General features: G+C 40.0%; 2 protein-coding genes and 1 long non-coding RNA gene across 3 annotated transcripts; all 3 read right to left on the bottom strand.

Annotated features, from left to right (window-relative positions):
• Positions 1 to 1,118: 1,118 nt before the first annotated feature.
• On the bottom strand, positions 1,119 to 6,099 carry LOC123501642 (ribosome maturation protein SBDS-like). Its single transcript, XM_045250594.1, has 6 exons — positions 5,848 to 6,099; positions 4,993 to 5,110; positions 4,187 to 4,289; positions 3,496 to 3,635; positions 2,719 to 2,850; positions 1,119 to 2,070 (listed from the first exon to the last, which is right to left on the bottom strand). The coding sequence occupies exons 1-6, from the start codon at positions 5,988 to 5,990 to the stop codon at positions 1,939 to 1,941; spliced, it is 768 nt and encodes a 255-aa protein (XP_045106529.1). The 5' UTR covers positions 5,991 to 6,099; the 3' UTR covers positions 1,119 to 1,938.
• A 512-nt stretch (positions 6,100 to 6,611) lies between these two features.
• On the bottom strand, positions 6,612 to 9,754 carry LOC123501644. The gene is made up of 3 exons (XM_045250598.1): positions 9,307 to 9,754; positions 8,813 to 8,983; positions 6,612 to 7,951 (listed from the first exon to the last, which is right to left on the bottom strand). The coding sequence occupies exons 1-3, from the start codon at positions 9,601 to 9,603 to the stop codon at positions 7,859 to 7,861; spliced, it is 561 nt and encodes a 186-aa protein (XP_045106533.1). The 5' UTR covers positions 9,604 to 9,754; the 3' UTR covers positions 6,612 to 7,858.
• A 1,151-nt stretch (positions 9,755 to 10,905) lies between these two features.
• Positions 10,906 to 11,976, bottom strand: LOC123501645. Its single transcript, XR_006673692.1, has 3 exons — positions 11,730 to 11,976; positions 11,528 to 11,628; positions 10,906 to 10,934 (listed from the first exon to the last, which is right to left on the bottom strand). It is a non-coding gene; the product is annotated as an uncharacterized LOC123501645 (long non-coding RNA).
• Between the last annotated feature and the right edge of the window lie 45 nt (positions 11,977 to 12,021).

Below are 12,021 nucleotides of genomic sequence, written 5' to 3'. Positions count from 1 at the left end.
GAATGAAAATTTCACAAAAAGAAAGGAGGGCAAGCACCGAGCACCCTTTGACAAACGATACATCATTCATAAGTAATACGCGTTGCAGGGGGCGAGCGGCCGAGCTAGGCGAGACACGTCACGTACACGAACAAGAAACGATGTCATCAGCTACCTACTCACCACAACAAAATAATCAAAAGCACCATAACTACTCCGTTCTAAATGTTTCAGTTATTATTATCACTATTGTTATTATTCTTATTTTCATTATGGTATTATCGTCATTATTATTGTAAAAATTTAGACAAATTACAAAAGTAGCCTAATAGAGTCATCAAGCAGCCCAAACATATCATAGAGTAGCCCAAAAAATCGCAAGTAGCGAATTATGAATTTAAGTAGCACATACCATTCAAAAGTAGCCCAATTCGCTACTTTTCGCCCAATCTGGCAACACTGCTCACACTCATAATTGCCAACTTTCACTTATATACTGCTTGCCATTAGGTCACATCTATTAATTAACTAATTTATATATTTATCTATTTACTTATTTTATGTATGAGGGGAGGACTTACCAATGGCAAAAAAAAAAAAAAATAAATAAAAAGGCACACTCATCTGAATTTTATCTAGCAATGTTTAACCCTTCAGTATCATGACGTGTTCCCATTTTCATTCTGCTTATATTATTTGGCTATTTCATACAGCTTCAGAAACTCATGTGGGGGATTAAAATTGTGAAGAGTATGGCCATCAATCTTCTGACCTCCATAGACCCTTTTAATGTCAATAAAATGGTCTAATCATACACAAATCTCTGGGTAAAAAATATGTCCCATTATTGAAGGGTTGAATAAAGTATCACCTCTCACGTTGCTTGAAGGCTGGCAACTTTTATGTCAAACAAGAAACTCCTACTGCCGTTTATAATGCTGTTATAACCGATTACATTGCTGCTTATATGTATTGTTGCTACTAGAATAATGATGTTAGTTGTTCGTCACTTCAGAGAGAGCCTTTTGAATGTAGAAATTTCATCAGTTTGTGCCAAGAACCATGAAAACATCCTTAAAATCCGCTGGTCTGTTTTTCAATTGTCAAGTGGGTAAAATATTAGGTGAGTAACATACATATTATAAGCATTATGTCTTTAGTTAATATTCAACAATATACACTTTTGTTAGTCAATACAGTAATATATATTTTCAATTAATCAGAACACACAACTCCCACATACAATCCTTTTTGTATCGCAGTGTAAAAAAAAAAAGTGCTCTTTTGTGGTGATATCTATACACTAACTTCCTTAATAGAAAGAAAAGAACACATTTTTATTTCAAATTCATTATTGGGACAGTTTGGTGAATTGCTTAAACCAAATATCACATTACACCAATTATTCATTACTTGTAAATTCCTGTAATATGTTTTTTTTTTTACCCTATAGTAATACATATATTATGACCCTGTATACAACTCACTCTGTAAAAAGAAATACACTAGGCAAGAAGTCAGTCAAATAACAAAGCATAGCAAGACACACACAGCTTCCTCTGAGACTGTATGAGTGGGAAGAAGGAGTCTGCTCATGTGGATGTGGTGTTCAGGAACTTTAACTCTTCTTCTCTCCTTCTCACTCTCTCTCTGACTAATACATGTGTCAATAAGCTGTACCTTTCAGTGCATAACGTTAAAGTTGTTTCACATACTATCATAATTGGTGAAAGGGAAAAGACAAGTGCACGCGCATGCACACACACACACACACATTGACATTTGTGAGGCATGAGGCAATACAAATTTGGGCATGAGTACATATCACACTGGCACCACTTGATACTGGAGTGGCAAACAGCACACATCACACCTCGCTACCCATAAAGCTGCACAGGCACTCCTTGATTTCCTGGTGCCCTGCTTGGCTAGTATGGCACTCTGCAAGCACCTGATGGGTTAGGTGAGGGCCGAGTCACCAGTGTCTGTCATCTCCTTCAAGGTCAGCACTTCGATGGTTGCACGGCCTTTGGTGGGACCAATGATGGCCTCCTCCAGGGTGCGGAAGTGGCCAGGATCAATGAGACCCACCTGTGAAGAAAAGCCAAATGAGAAAAGGTCTTGTGAAGAGTAGCAAAGTGAGAAAAGCCCTGTGAATGAGTAAGCAAGTAAGAAAAGGTCCTGTGAAGAGAAGACAAGTAAGAAAAAGTCTGTGAATGAGTAAGCAAGTAAGAAAAGGTCCTGTGAAGAGAAGACAAGTAAAAAAAGTCTGTGAATGAGTAAGCAAGTAAGAAAAGGTCCTGTGAGGAATAGCCAAGTGAAAGAAAGTCCTGTGAGGAGAATCTAAGTGAGAAAAGGTCCTGTAAAAAGAAGGTAAGAGAGGAAAAAAAGAAGGCAAGTGAGGAAAGATCCTGTGAAGAGTAGGAAAGTGAGAAAACATCTGTGAAGAGTAAGTAAAGTAAGAAAAAGGCCTCTAACCAAAGGCCCTTTATTCTGAATAACACAGGCTGAAATCTACCAACAGTCATTTAAGTGGCATGAAGAAAACCTGGCTGTAATAATTTCAGACATTATATATTCTATGTATCTTCTGTATTTATCATTCTTATACACGCACTATGGGTAGAGGATAACAATATCTAGTAGTAAGAATAATAAAAACACAGTAGCGATATTAATACCTTGTTGTTACGCAAGACAAAGGCAACAGTGACAGTAAAGGCAGACAAGAGCACTCACCAAGTTAAGGTCTGGCTCAAATGCTTCCGATTCTATGGTGATGTACTGTGACACTTTCTCCCTCAGCTTCTTGGCCTCCTTGGCGGGAATGGTCATGCGAACCTTCATCTGGGCGCGTTGGATCGGGATTACCTAAGGAGGGGCAGAGGGGGAAGGCCAGTGAGTGAGGTAGTGGGTAACAAGGGTAGGTTAGGCCTAACTTAATATATTACACATCAAGTCAAGATAGTCAAAAAGGCTCAAGAGGACTTTTAGTCTTGAATACCTTGCCAGTACACGCCAGCCATTCCATTCCATCCACCCCAGCCCATGCCACACCACCATGCCACCACACTGCCACACTGTTACACCAACACACCCATACCCCAACCCTCCCCTCCCCAATTAAACCTGCAAAATCACCACACCACACCACCACACTGCTACACCAAAACATATCCACATCAACACCCCAATCCTCCCCATGCCAAATCACCACACCATCACACTGCCACACCAACACACTATCACAACAATGCTTGCATTCTCAAACACCTCTCTGCCTCACCTCCACTATTTAAAATCAAATACTTTATTTAAATTTATACGAGTTTTTCAAGGTACTTTTTACGGTTCTAGAGGCAGAATGATAACATTTCTACATTATTAAATGAAGAAACACTCTTGAAAATCCTGCTAATCATCACTGTGGCCCTTAAAAATAGTTGTGGTGAGAGAACAAAGTGTTTCTGAATACAGGTCCAACTCTCTCCATGCCACAAAGCCACACCAACACACCGGGGCAAGCTGCTTGATGACGTCCAGTGCCTGTTGTTTGTTGTTGCGTTTTGGGTTGAGGGAGAAGTGGATGTCTCGCATGGCACTCTCAATCATGGACACTGTGTAAGGCGTCTTGGTCTCTGGATTGATGCACTTGTCTGAAGGAAGAACAGGAATATGAGGATGATGAGAAGGAAGAGGAGAAGGGGGACTTCCCTGTAAAACTTCTTCTTCCTCCTCCTCATTAGAGACAACAGAGGGAAAGGTAAATTAATGAGGTATATTGTAAAACTTCCTCCCCCCCCTCTCTCTCTCTCTCCAGACACAACAAAGACAGAGGTAAATTATTGACATATACTGCAAAACTTTCTTCTCTCTCTCACCAGACAAAACAGAGAGTAAAATTTTTGAGTTATTCCTTAAAACTTCTTCCTAACCAAAGACAATAAAGGGATTAGAGGCACAAGTAAATTATTGAGGTATACTGTATAAAGGTTGAGTGAAATTATTGAGGTATACTGAACAGAAGGTGAGGTAAAACATTGAGGTATATATTATAGAGAGGAGAGGAAAATTTTTGAGGTATACTATATAGAGGGTGAGGTAAAATATTCTGTATAGAGAGAGGAAGTGAAATGATTGAGGTATATTGTATAGAGGGAGAGATAAATTAGTGAGATATTCTTCCAAACTTCCTCTTCTTCCTCACCAGACACAATAGAGGCAATCTCCTTCACTGAGGCTTCCTGGTTGGCATGGCGCTCCTTGTCCGACACCTGCAGCTCTCCCTTCTCCAGGATCTCCAGGCATATCTGAAAACAAAACACATCATCACCACCACAATCACCATCCTCCTCCTTCTCCTTCTCCTTCTTCTCTTCCTTCTCATTCTCTAGTTCCTCTTCTTCACCTTTTCCTCCTCCTTCATATCTTTCTCCTCCTTCTCATCTTTCTATTCGTCATCCTTGCCATTTAACTGCCTTCCTTTCACTGTCATATGCAACACCTCACTGCACTAAAAGAAACAACAAAATCTTCACAAACACTGCCAAAATAGAAATAAATCAAAACAAAAACTTCATTACCATCACCATCATCTTCATTTAACTCCCTTCAAGACATTTATTCCATCATTCTTTTGGCTAACTCTCTCTCTTGAACCTGCTTGGGACCTGGCATCTCAGTAGACTTTTTTGTTTAATTTTTTTTGGTTGCCCTTTACAGATTTACCCTTCTTACATATATGTATTCTGGAATTCCCTACCTACTTCTGTATTTCTAACTTCCTATGACTTGAATTTATTTAAGAGAGAGGTTTCAAGACATTTGGCTAACACTTTCAGACTTGTAAGTTGTAACCAAGAGGGCCTATTTTTTAATTATTTTTTTGTTTTGTGTGTGTTGCACTTGGCCAGTTTTCCTCTCTTACACATATCACACACAGACAAAAAAAAAGAAAGAAAGAAAGAAAGATAAAAAAGAAAGACAGGGTAGAGTGGCAGCCAGGAAACTCACTGCCCGCTGGTCTTCTGTCTTGAAACACTTGAGCAGCTCCTCCTTCTTGGCCACCTGCCCCTTTGAGACATTGGTGAACACTGTCTCACTCTGCAGCACCTCATCCAAGTCCTTCTCCCTGCAATGGTGTGTCTGTGTTAACGACTGGTGGAGACTGACTGTGCTATGATATTAAGAGTTGGTACAGATTGACTATGCTTTGTCAAGAATTGGTGGTGATTGACAATGCTTTGGTATTAAGAATTGGTGGAGATTGACTATGTATATATTAACCCCTTCAATACTGGGACACATTTTTACCTTGAGATTTGTGGACGATTAGACTATTTTATTGACATTAGGAATGGTCTACGAAGGTCAAAAGATTAATGGCCACGGATTTCACTATTGTAATCGACACATAAGTTTCTGGAGCTGTAACAAATTATTAAATAATAAGCAGAATGAATATAGAAATGCACCACGGTACTCAAGGGGTTAAGAGATGGTGGAGATTGACTATCGTATGGTTTAAGAATTGGTAAAGACTGACTATGCTGTGATTTTAGGATGAAGTGAGGAAATGTTTGTGGGTTCCTCTGAAAAAGCTTCCTACTTCCATACTACTCTTCTTATCTCTATATTCAAGATTTTAATTAACTTTTATTTATTTTACTATTGCAGCTAACTGGATGACTTAACGTAATGGACCTAGTAACACACACATACAAATTTTCCTCGAACACTGTTAACTGAGCTACAAAAACACAACCCAACAAATCAAACATAAACTACAATGAACTAAATGACAATTAAGCCACGAACCAACACACACACACACACACACACACAGGGAAAACAGCAGCAAATACTCACACTTTCTGTCGCCAGCTGAGAACTTTATTTTTGTAGCAAGCAATTTCGAACCTTTTGCCTGCCTTTTTCACCCTCACCACTGCTATATTGGTGAGGCGAATCTGGTTAGTGGGTGTGAAGATCTTCCCGCCGCTCCTACTCATGGCTGTCACTCAATGGCAAGGCTGCTGTGAGAAATGAACACACGTGATGCAACAAAACAATTAGACGCACACACGCACTGCTTCTTGACAACTCAGAGATGTACTAGTTCGGCGTATAGCAGTTTTCGGGTCAACTTTTGATATAATTTAAGTTACTTAGCAGGTAATGACAATTATCTGATGCTTAGCTAAAGCGATGTTTGTTAATCACCTCCGTCTGGTTTGATCAAAGAACAGCTTTCTTTCAAACAAATTGGTTTATTGTTACTTCGGTCGTCGCACCTAATTAAGTTTCCGAAGAAGACACGCGTTACCTTTATTTTTTCTTTGATTGTAAATGAACACATGGAATAAGCGTCACATTTATTTATAGCCTATAAGGCTTTAGGTAGTGTGCTGGTAAATGTTGGAGAGTGGTGACACTGTTGCCACTCCTCATCTTCGAGACTAACAAAGAAAACAGCAGGAATTACATTTGTTTGGCTGACTGAGATAAAAGTCACCTGGGCCTTCATTACCTTCCCAAAACCTGATTCTTCGTATGAATCAGATTTACTGTATCATTGGTCTTCATCTATGCTTTGGACAAACTACTGTTGCAAAGGTAAAGAAAACAACAACTATCACCTGTATCCAGAAATGGATTAATCCATTTTGTATTCATATTTTTATGGGGTCACAGGGCGATTAATTAATGTATTAATCAAGAGAGAGAGAGTTCGCTTAGTGTTGTAAAGGTTTGATTTTTCTTCGGTAAGTTAGTAATAAGGACTGAGAGTGAATGAGTGCAGAGCGTTTGTGTCATGTGAAGGGGAAATATTGACTACGGTAGTTGGTTTAATTTTGTGGTGGTTGTAAAACAAATACCAGAAACATTATTATTATCATTATTTGTCCCGTATTTATTGGATGTATAAATGTATATATGGAAATGAAATCAGGAATTCAAAATTATCGCGACCAAATATTGAATCAAATACATGTTAGATGAGGTTTTTTTGGGATTATGTTGTAGGTGAACAGAATGCGTCATATCGTCTCTTTCCCTTCCAGTCCATACTTCGTTCCAAGTTCTTTCTTCACCTCCACTTAAAAGCAGAAGCAGAAACATCTCCAGTCATCATCACTGTTCCAACTTAAACTGTGCTTCGTTTATTTATTTTTTTTCTTCTTCTTTTATAGATCGAGATGGTAACCCTATTAACATTATCTACACACACACACACACACACACACACACACACACACACACATAATACTGAAAGTACTCTTTAAAAGTGGTACATTATAATTTTAATCACAAAGCGAGTAATGAAGGCAATAATATAGCATTTACCACCACTCGACCACCACTACTTCCCAAACTAGAGATAATGAAAAAAAAAAAAATAAATAAAATAATGATAATAAATAAGAAAATTAAATAAAACAAAAAACAAAAATAATAATGGCAGGAAGCAGGAATGAGGTAGACATGTTCATAGGTAATACACTCATGTTTCCCTTCACACACACACACACACACACACACACACACACACACACACACACACACACACACCTTTCAAGTTTCATCTAATATAGGGATCAATTCGACGCAGACGAGTTTGACGCAGCGAGTTTGACGCGGCGACGGCTGACGGAGAATAGGAAGGGAAGACCCACTGTCCAGATATACCAGATATACCTGGACCGTGGGAAGACCTATTAGTCCGTGTTCCGAGAGGTATGAGATGCCCTGGAATCCATGTAGAAGGAAGCTTGAGGGTGGCCTTGAAAAAACATGGGGCAGTACAGGAACACCACGGGAAGGAATGGAGACGGCGGGGTGCTGGGGACGGACGCCTAGGATGGTGGTGGGCCTGCGACTACGGCTGGTGGGATGGGCCACTTTGCTGACGGTCCATCTGGAAGGCTGGGTTATTCTGCCCACCTTCTTCCAGCATATCATAATTCATCGTCTGTCGAAGGATATTTTAATTGGTGTTTAGAAAGGAAGGACTGGTTGTGAGGAGACTGAAGAAAAGAATATAAAGAATGAATGTGTGGGAAGATCAATCATGTGTACCTACGTGCAATGTGGTTGAGTGAAAATGAGTAAACGAAATGAGGATGATGTTTGTAAAGGATGGTATGATAGTATTGTCATAAAGCTCAATGAATTATATTTACGTTAATTAAGCAGAAAACACATGAACTAGGTAGGGATGCAATAAGTACGCACGGAAGTACGTAGATAGTCCTGTTATAATAATAATGATGATGATGATAATAATAATAATAATTATTATTATAATAATAATAATAATAATAATAATAATAATAATGATAATAATAATAATTATCATTATTATTATTATTATTATTATTATTATTATTATTATTATTATCATTATCATTATTGTTATTATTATTATTATTATTATTAAAATTATAATTATTATTATTATCATTATTATTATATTCTCTGATTTCTATATGGTATATGGATAACATCTTCGAGGGAACACAAGAAGTATAGGTTATGTATTCGTCATGGGTTATAAACATTTTGAACAAGTTTAAGCAAACACAATAAACTTAAAACAAAATACTAGTCTATTGCCTACATGTGGGTTTGAACTAAGCAGGCAGGAAAATAAATGATAAATAGAAATGCGTAGTACAATGAACAAAAACAGGCGGAATGACGGATCGACAAAAGAGAAGATGGTAGGCTACGTAAAAAAAAAAAAAAAAAAAAAAAAAAAAAAAAGATAAATTAAATAAATTAAAAAAGAAATAAGAAAAAAAAAAAATACTTGTAAATGTTTTTCCCTCACCTTTGGTTTCTTCTGGCGTTGCTGGTGTTTCCTGTAGCCCATGTAGCCACCTACAGCTACCAGCACTACTACAATCAGGCCACCAATCACGCCCAGCACAATCGCTACTACATTACTGTCTGCTGGCCCGTCAATTTTGTCCGTCACTGTGTCCAAGGCAGAGTCAATCTCCTGTAGTACATACAAATTGTTAATTAAGGTGTTATCAGTTGGATCTTACATATTCTTACTTATCTAATCGTGTATATCTCAATCTTTTTCTTGACTTGTTACACATTTTTGATGGTGTTACGCAATAGTGACTGAAAATGTTTAAAGACTAATTAGGAACAGGATTCACTATACTGAAGACTTAATCTGTCCAGGAATTCCAAGAAATATGTTCCTCATTGTACTTGTGAAGTGCAATAATTTGTTGAGAGAGAGAGAGAGAGAGAGAGAGAGAGAGAGAGAGAGAGAGAGAGAGAGAGAGAGAGAGAGAAATAAAAACTCACCTTCTTAACATCCTCTGTCTTCTTTTTCATTTCCTCTTTGTTAATTTGGTATTCATCAATAAGTTCTGGGTTCTTCTCCACTTCGTTGACCACTTCCTGAAGTTTCTCGGACTGGTCAGTGAGGGTGTCCAGCGTTTCCTCGGTAACGTCGCCATCATTGATCTGCTTTGTCACTTCCTCTATTGTAGCCATGACTTCTTTTATTCTGACGCAAAGGTCATTTGGATCAGGGTTATCCTCATTCAATGGCTTGCAAATGTCGTCTTCACTTGACAGCAGCTTTCTTTGTGGGGACATGTGGCTCTTTGAACCCGCGGAGGATGGTGTGGCGGTGGTGGTGGTGGTGTCAGTGGGTGGTTTAATGGTGGTGGTGTCAGTGGGTGGTTTAATGGTGGTGGTGTCAGTGGGTGGTTTAATGGTGGTGGTGTCAGTGGGTGGTTTAATGGTGGTGGTGTCAGTGGGTGGTTTAATGGTGGTGGTGTCAGTGGGTGGTTTAATGGTGGTGGTGTCAGTGGGTGGGTTAATGGTGATGGTGTCAGTGGGTGGTTTAATGGTGGTGGTGTCAGTGGGTGGTTTAATGGTGGTGGTGTCAGTGGGTGGTTTAATGGTGGTGGTGTCAGTGGGTGGTTTAATGGTGGTGGTGTCAGTGGGTGGGTTAATGGTGGTGGTGTCAGTGGGTGGTTTAATGGTGGTGGTGTCAGTGGGTGGTTTAATGGTGGTGGTGTCAGTGGGTGGTTTAATGGTGGTGGTGTCAGTGGGTGGTGTGATGGTGGTGGTGTCAGTGGGTGGGTTAATGGTGGTGGTGTCAGTGGGTGGTTTAATGGTGGTGGTGTCAGTGGGTGGTTTAATGGTGGTGGTGTCAGTGGGTGGTTTAATGGTGGTGGTGTCAGTGGGTGGTTTAATGGTGGTGGTGTCAGTGGGTGGTTTAATGGTGGTGGTGTCAGTGGGTGGTTTAATGGTGGTGGTGTCAGTGGGTGGTTTAATGGTGGTGGTGTCAGTGGGTGGTGTGATGGTGGTGGTGTCAGTGGGTGGGTTAATGGTGGTGGTGTCAGTGGGTGGGTTAATGGTGGTGGTGTCAGTGGGTGGTGTGATGGTGGTGGTGTCAGTGGGTGGTTTAATGGTGGTGGTGTCAGTGGGTGGTTTAATGGTGGTGGTGTCAGTGGGTGGTGTGATGGTGGTGGTGTCAGTGGGTGGTTTAATGGTGGTGGTGTCAGTGGGTGGTTTAATGGTGGTGGTGTCAGTGGGTGGGTTAATGGTGGTGGTGTCAGTGGGTGGTTTAATGGTGGTGGTGTCAGTGGGTGGGTTAATGGTGGTGGTGTCAGTGGGTGGTTTAATGGTGGTGGTGTCAGTGGGTGGGTTAATGGTGGTGGTGTCAGTGGGTGGGTTAATGGTGGTGGTGTCAGTGGGTGGTTTAATGGTGGTGGTGTCAGTGGGTGGTTTAATGGTGGTGGTGTCAGTGGGTGGTTTGATGGTGGTGGTGGTGGTGGTGTCAGTAGGTGGTTTAATGGTGGTGGTGGTGGTGGTGGTGGTGGTGGGTGATGGAGCGAATTCCAATAAATTTAGAAGTTTATTGAGTGTGTTCTGGATTTCTTTCAGTTCTGTTTTCACCTTTTGCAGTAGCTCTTCATCTGTGTTAGAGAGAGAGAGAGAGAGAGAGAGAGAGAGAGAGAGAGAGAGAGAGAGAGAGAGTCATCATTGTGGTAAGAGGTAATAAAAGTATCTCAATATGCATACATTTACACAGGTACAACAAAGCATTCTTACATCCTCCCCTCTATGACAGTACTAGTGTTTTGATAACTATCTGTATTCAATCACCACATTCTGGGCCACATTGTATAAGTGTTTTATAAGTATCAGTTTGGGGCTTTAGTTACTTATAAAGATTTTTTTTACTCACATTAGCTGTTTATGTATTGCTGTGAGGTTGTACAATATCACTTTATAAGAGTAAATTAACTTGACACATCAGCTCCACCATAAATGTTTGTGAGTCTTCACTGTTCAATAATAACAACTTCCCAGGCAGCACACTTTTTATGGGCTATCTTGCACAAATACAAGTCTCTGAAGCTCCTATGGACTATTTCATTTTAAGTTTTCTCAACCTTTTTCAGAAAAAAAACTATCTCCTAACATGTAAACTCACATCTCAGTTCCTTTCACCCACTGTCTCTGACATGCTCTGAAAAGGAGTTCAATAAAATCACTAGTGACTTACAGGTATCCTGAGCTTTGGCTGGAACATTGGTGCAAGACAGTGCCAACATTGCCACCACCATGGCCACCTTCATCCTTTTTGACCAGATTCCTTCCATTTTCCTGAAAGACACTTGGGTTAACACTTTCTCAATAAATATGGCATTCCATTTTCACAATTTGCAGGTTGCTAAGCTTTCTGTAAACAGGCAGAGTTCCTTTACCTCACTTCCTCTTTCCTACACCAAGGCTGAAGCCAGCTCCACTGCTGGCCACTGAGTCTGCTGCCTGTGTGAAGCCTGGGTGTGTAGTGGATTTGGGCAAGGGTGTATCGCAGCGATATACGAAGGTGATAATTCCCTTGATCTTGCTCCACTCTTATCTGTCTTATAAACACTGAGTTTCATAATGGCATGAGAACTAGCATTGTAATGATATCCAGTTGTTCAAGCTAAGTGGTGACGTCACATTCCACGAATCTTATAAAAGAAAATAATAAAAGAAAAAAAAAATGGT

This window comes from Portunus trituberculatus, chromosome 9 (assembly GCF_017591435.1).
Source record: "Portunus trituberculatus isolate SZX2019 chromosome 9, ASM1759143v1, whole genome shotgun sequence".
NCBI classification, from domain to species: domain Eukaryota; kingdom Metazoa; phylum Arthropoda; class Malacostraca; order Decapoda; family Portunidae; genus Portunus; species Portunus trituberculatus.
Note: the sequence above shows the minus strand (reverse complement) of the source record. Positions and strands in the feature narration are given on the sequence as shown.

What these genes read in the sequence shown, in the direction of transcription:
- LOC123501642 (XM_045250594.1), bottom strand. Translation starts at nt 5,990, where the DNA reads ATGAGTAGGAGCGGCGGGAAGATCTTCACACCCACTAACCAGATTCGC. An exon ending in TCATCAAGCAGCTTGCCCCG is followed by an intron (nt 2,851 to 3,495) that starts GTGTGTTGGTGT and finishes GCCCCTCCTTAG; the next exon opens with GTAATCCCGATCCAACGCGC. An exon ending in TTGAGCCAGACCTTAACTTG is followed by an intron (nt 2,071 to 2,718) that starts GTGAGTGCTCTT and finishes TTTTCTTCACAG; the next exon opens with GTGGGTCTCATTGATCCTGG.
- LOC123501644 (XM_045250598.1), bottom strand. Translation starts at nt 9,603, where the DNA reads ATGTCCCCACAAAGAAAGCTGCTGTCAAGTGAAGACGACATTTGCAAG. An exon ending in AGACAGAGGATGTTAAGAAG is followed by an intron (nt 8,984 to 9,306) that starts GTGAGTTTTTAT and finishes TATGTACTACAG; the next exon opens with GAGATTGACTCTGCCTTGGA. An exon ending in AACGCCAGAAGAAACCAAAG is followed by an intron (nt 7,952 to 8,812) that starts GTGAGGGAAAAA and finishes ATCCTTCGACAG; the next exon opens with ACGATGAATTATGATATGCT.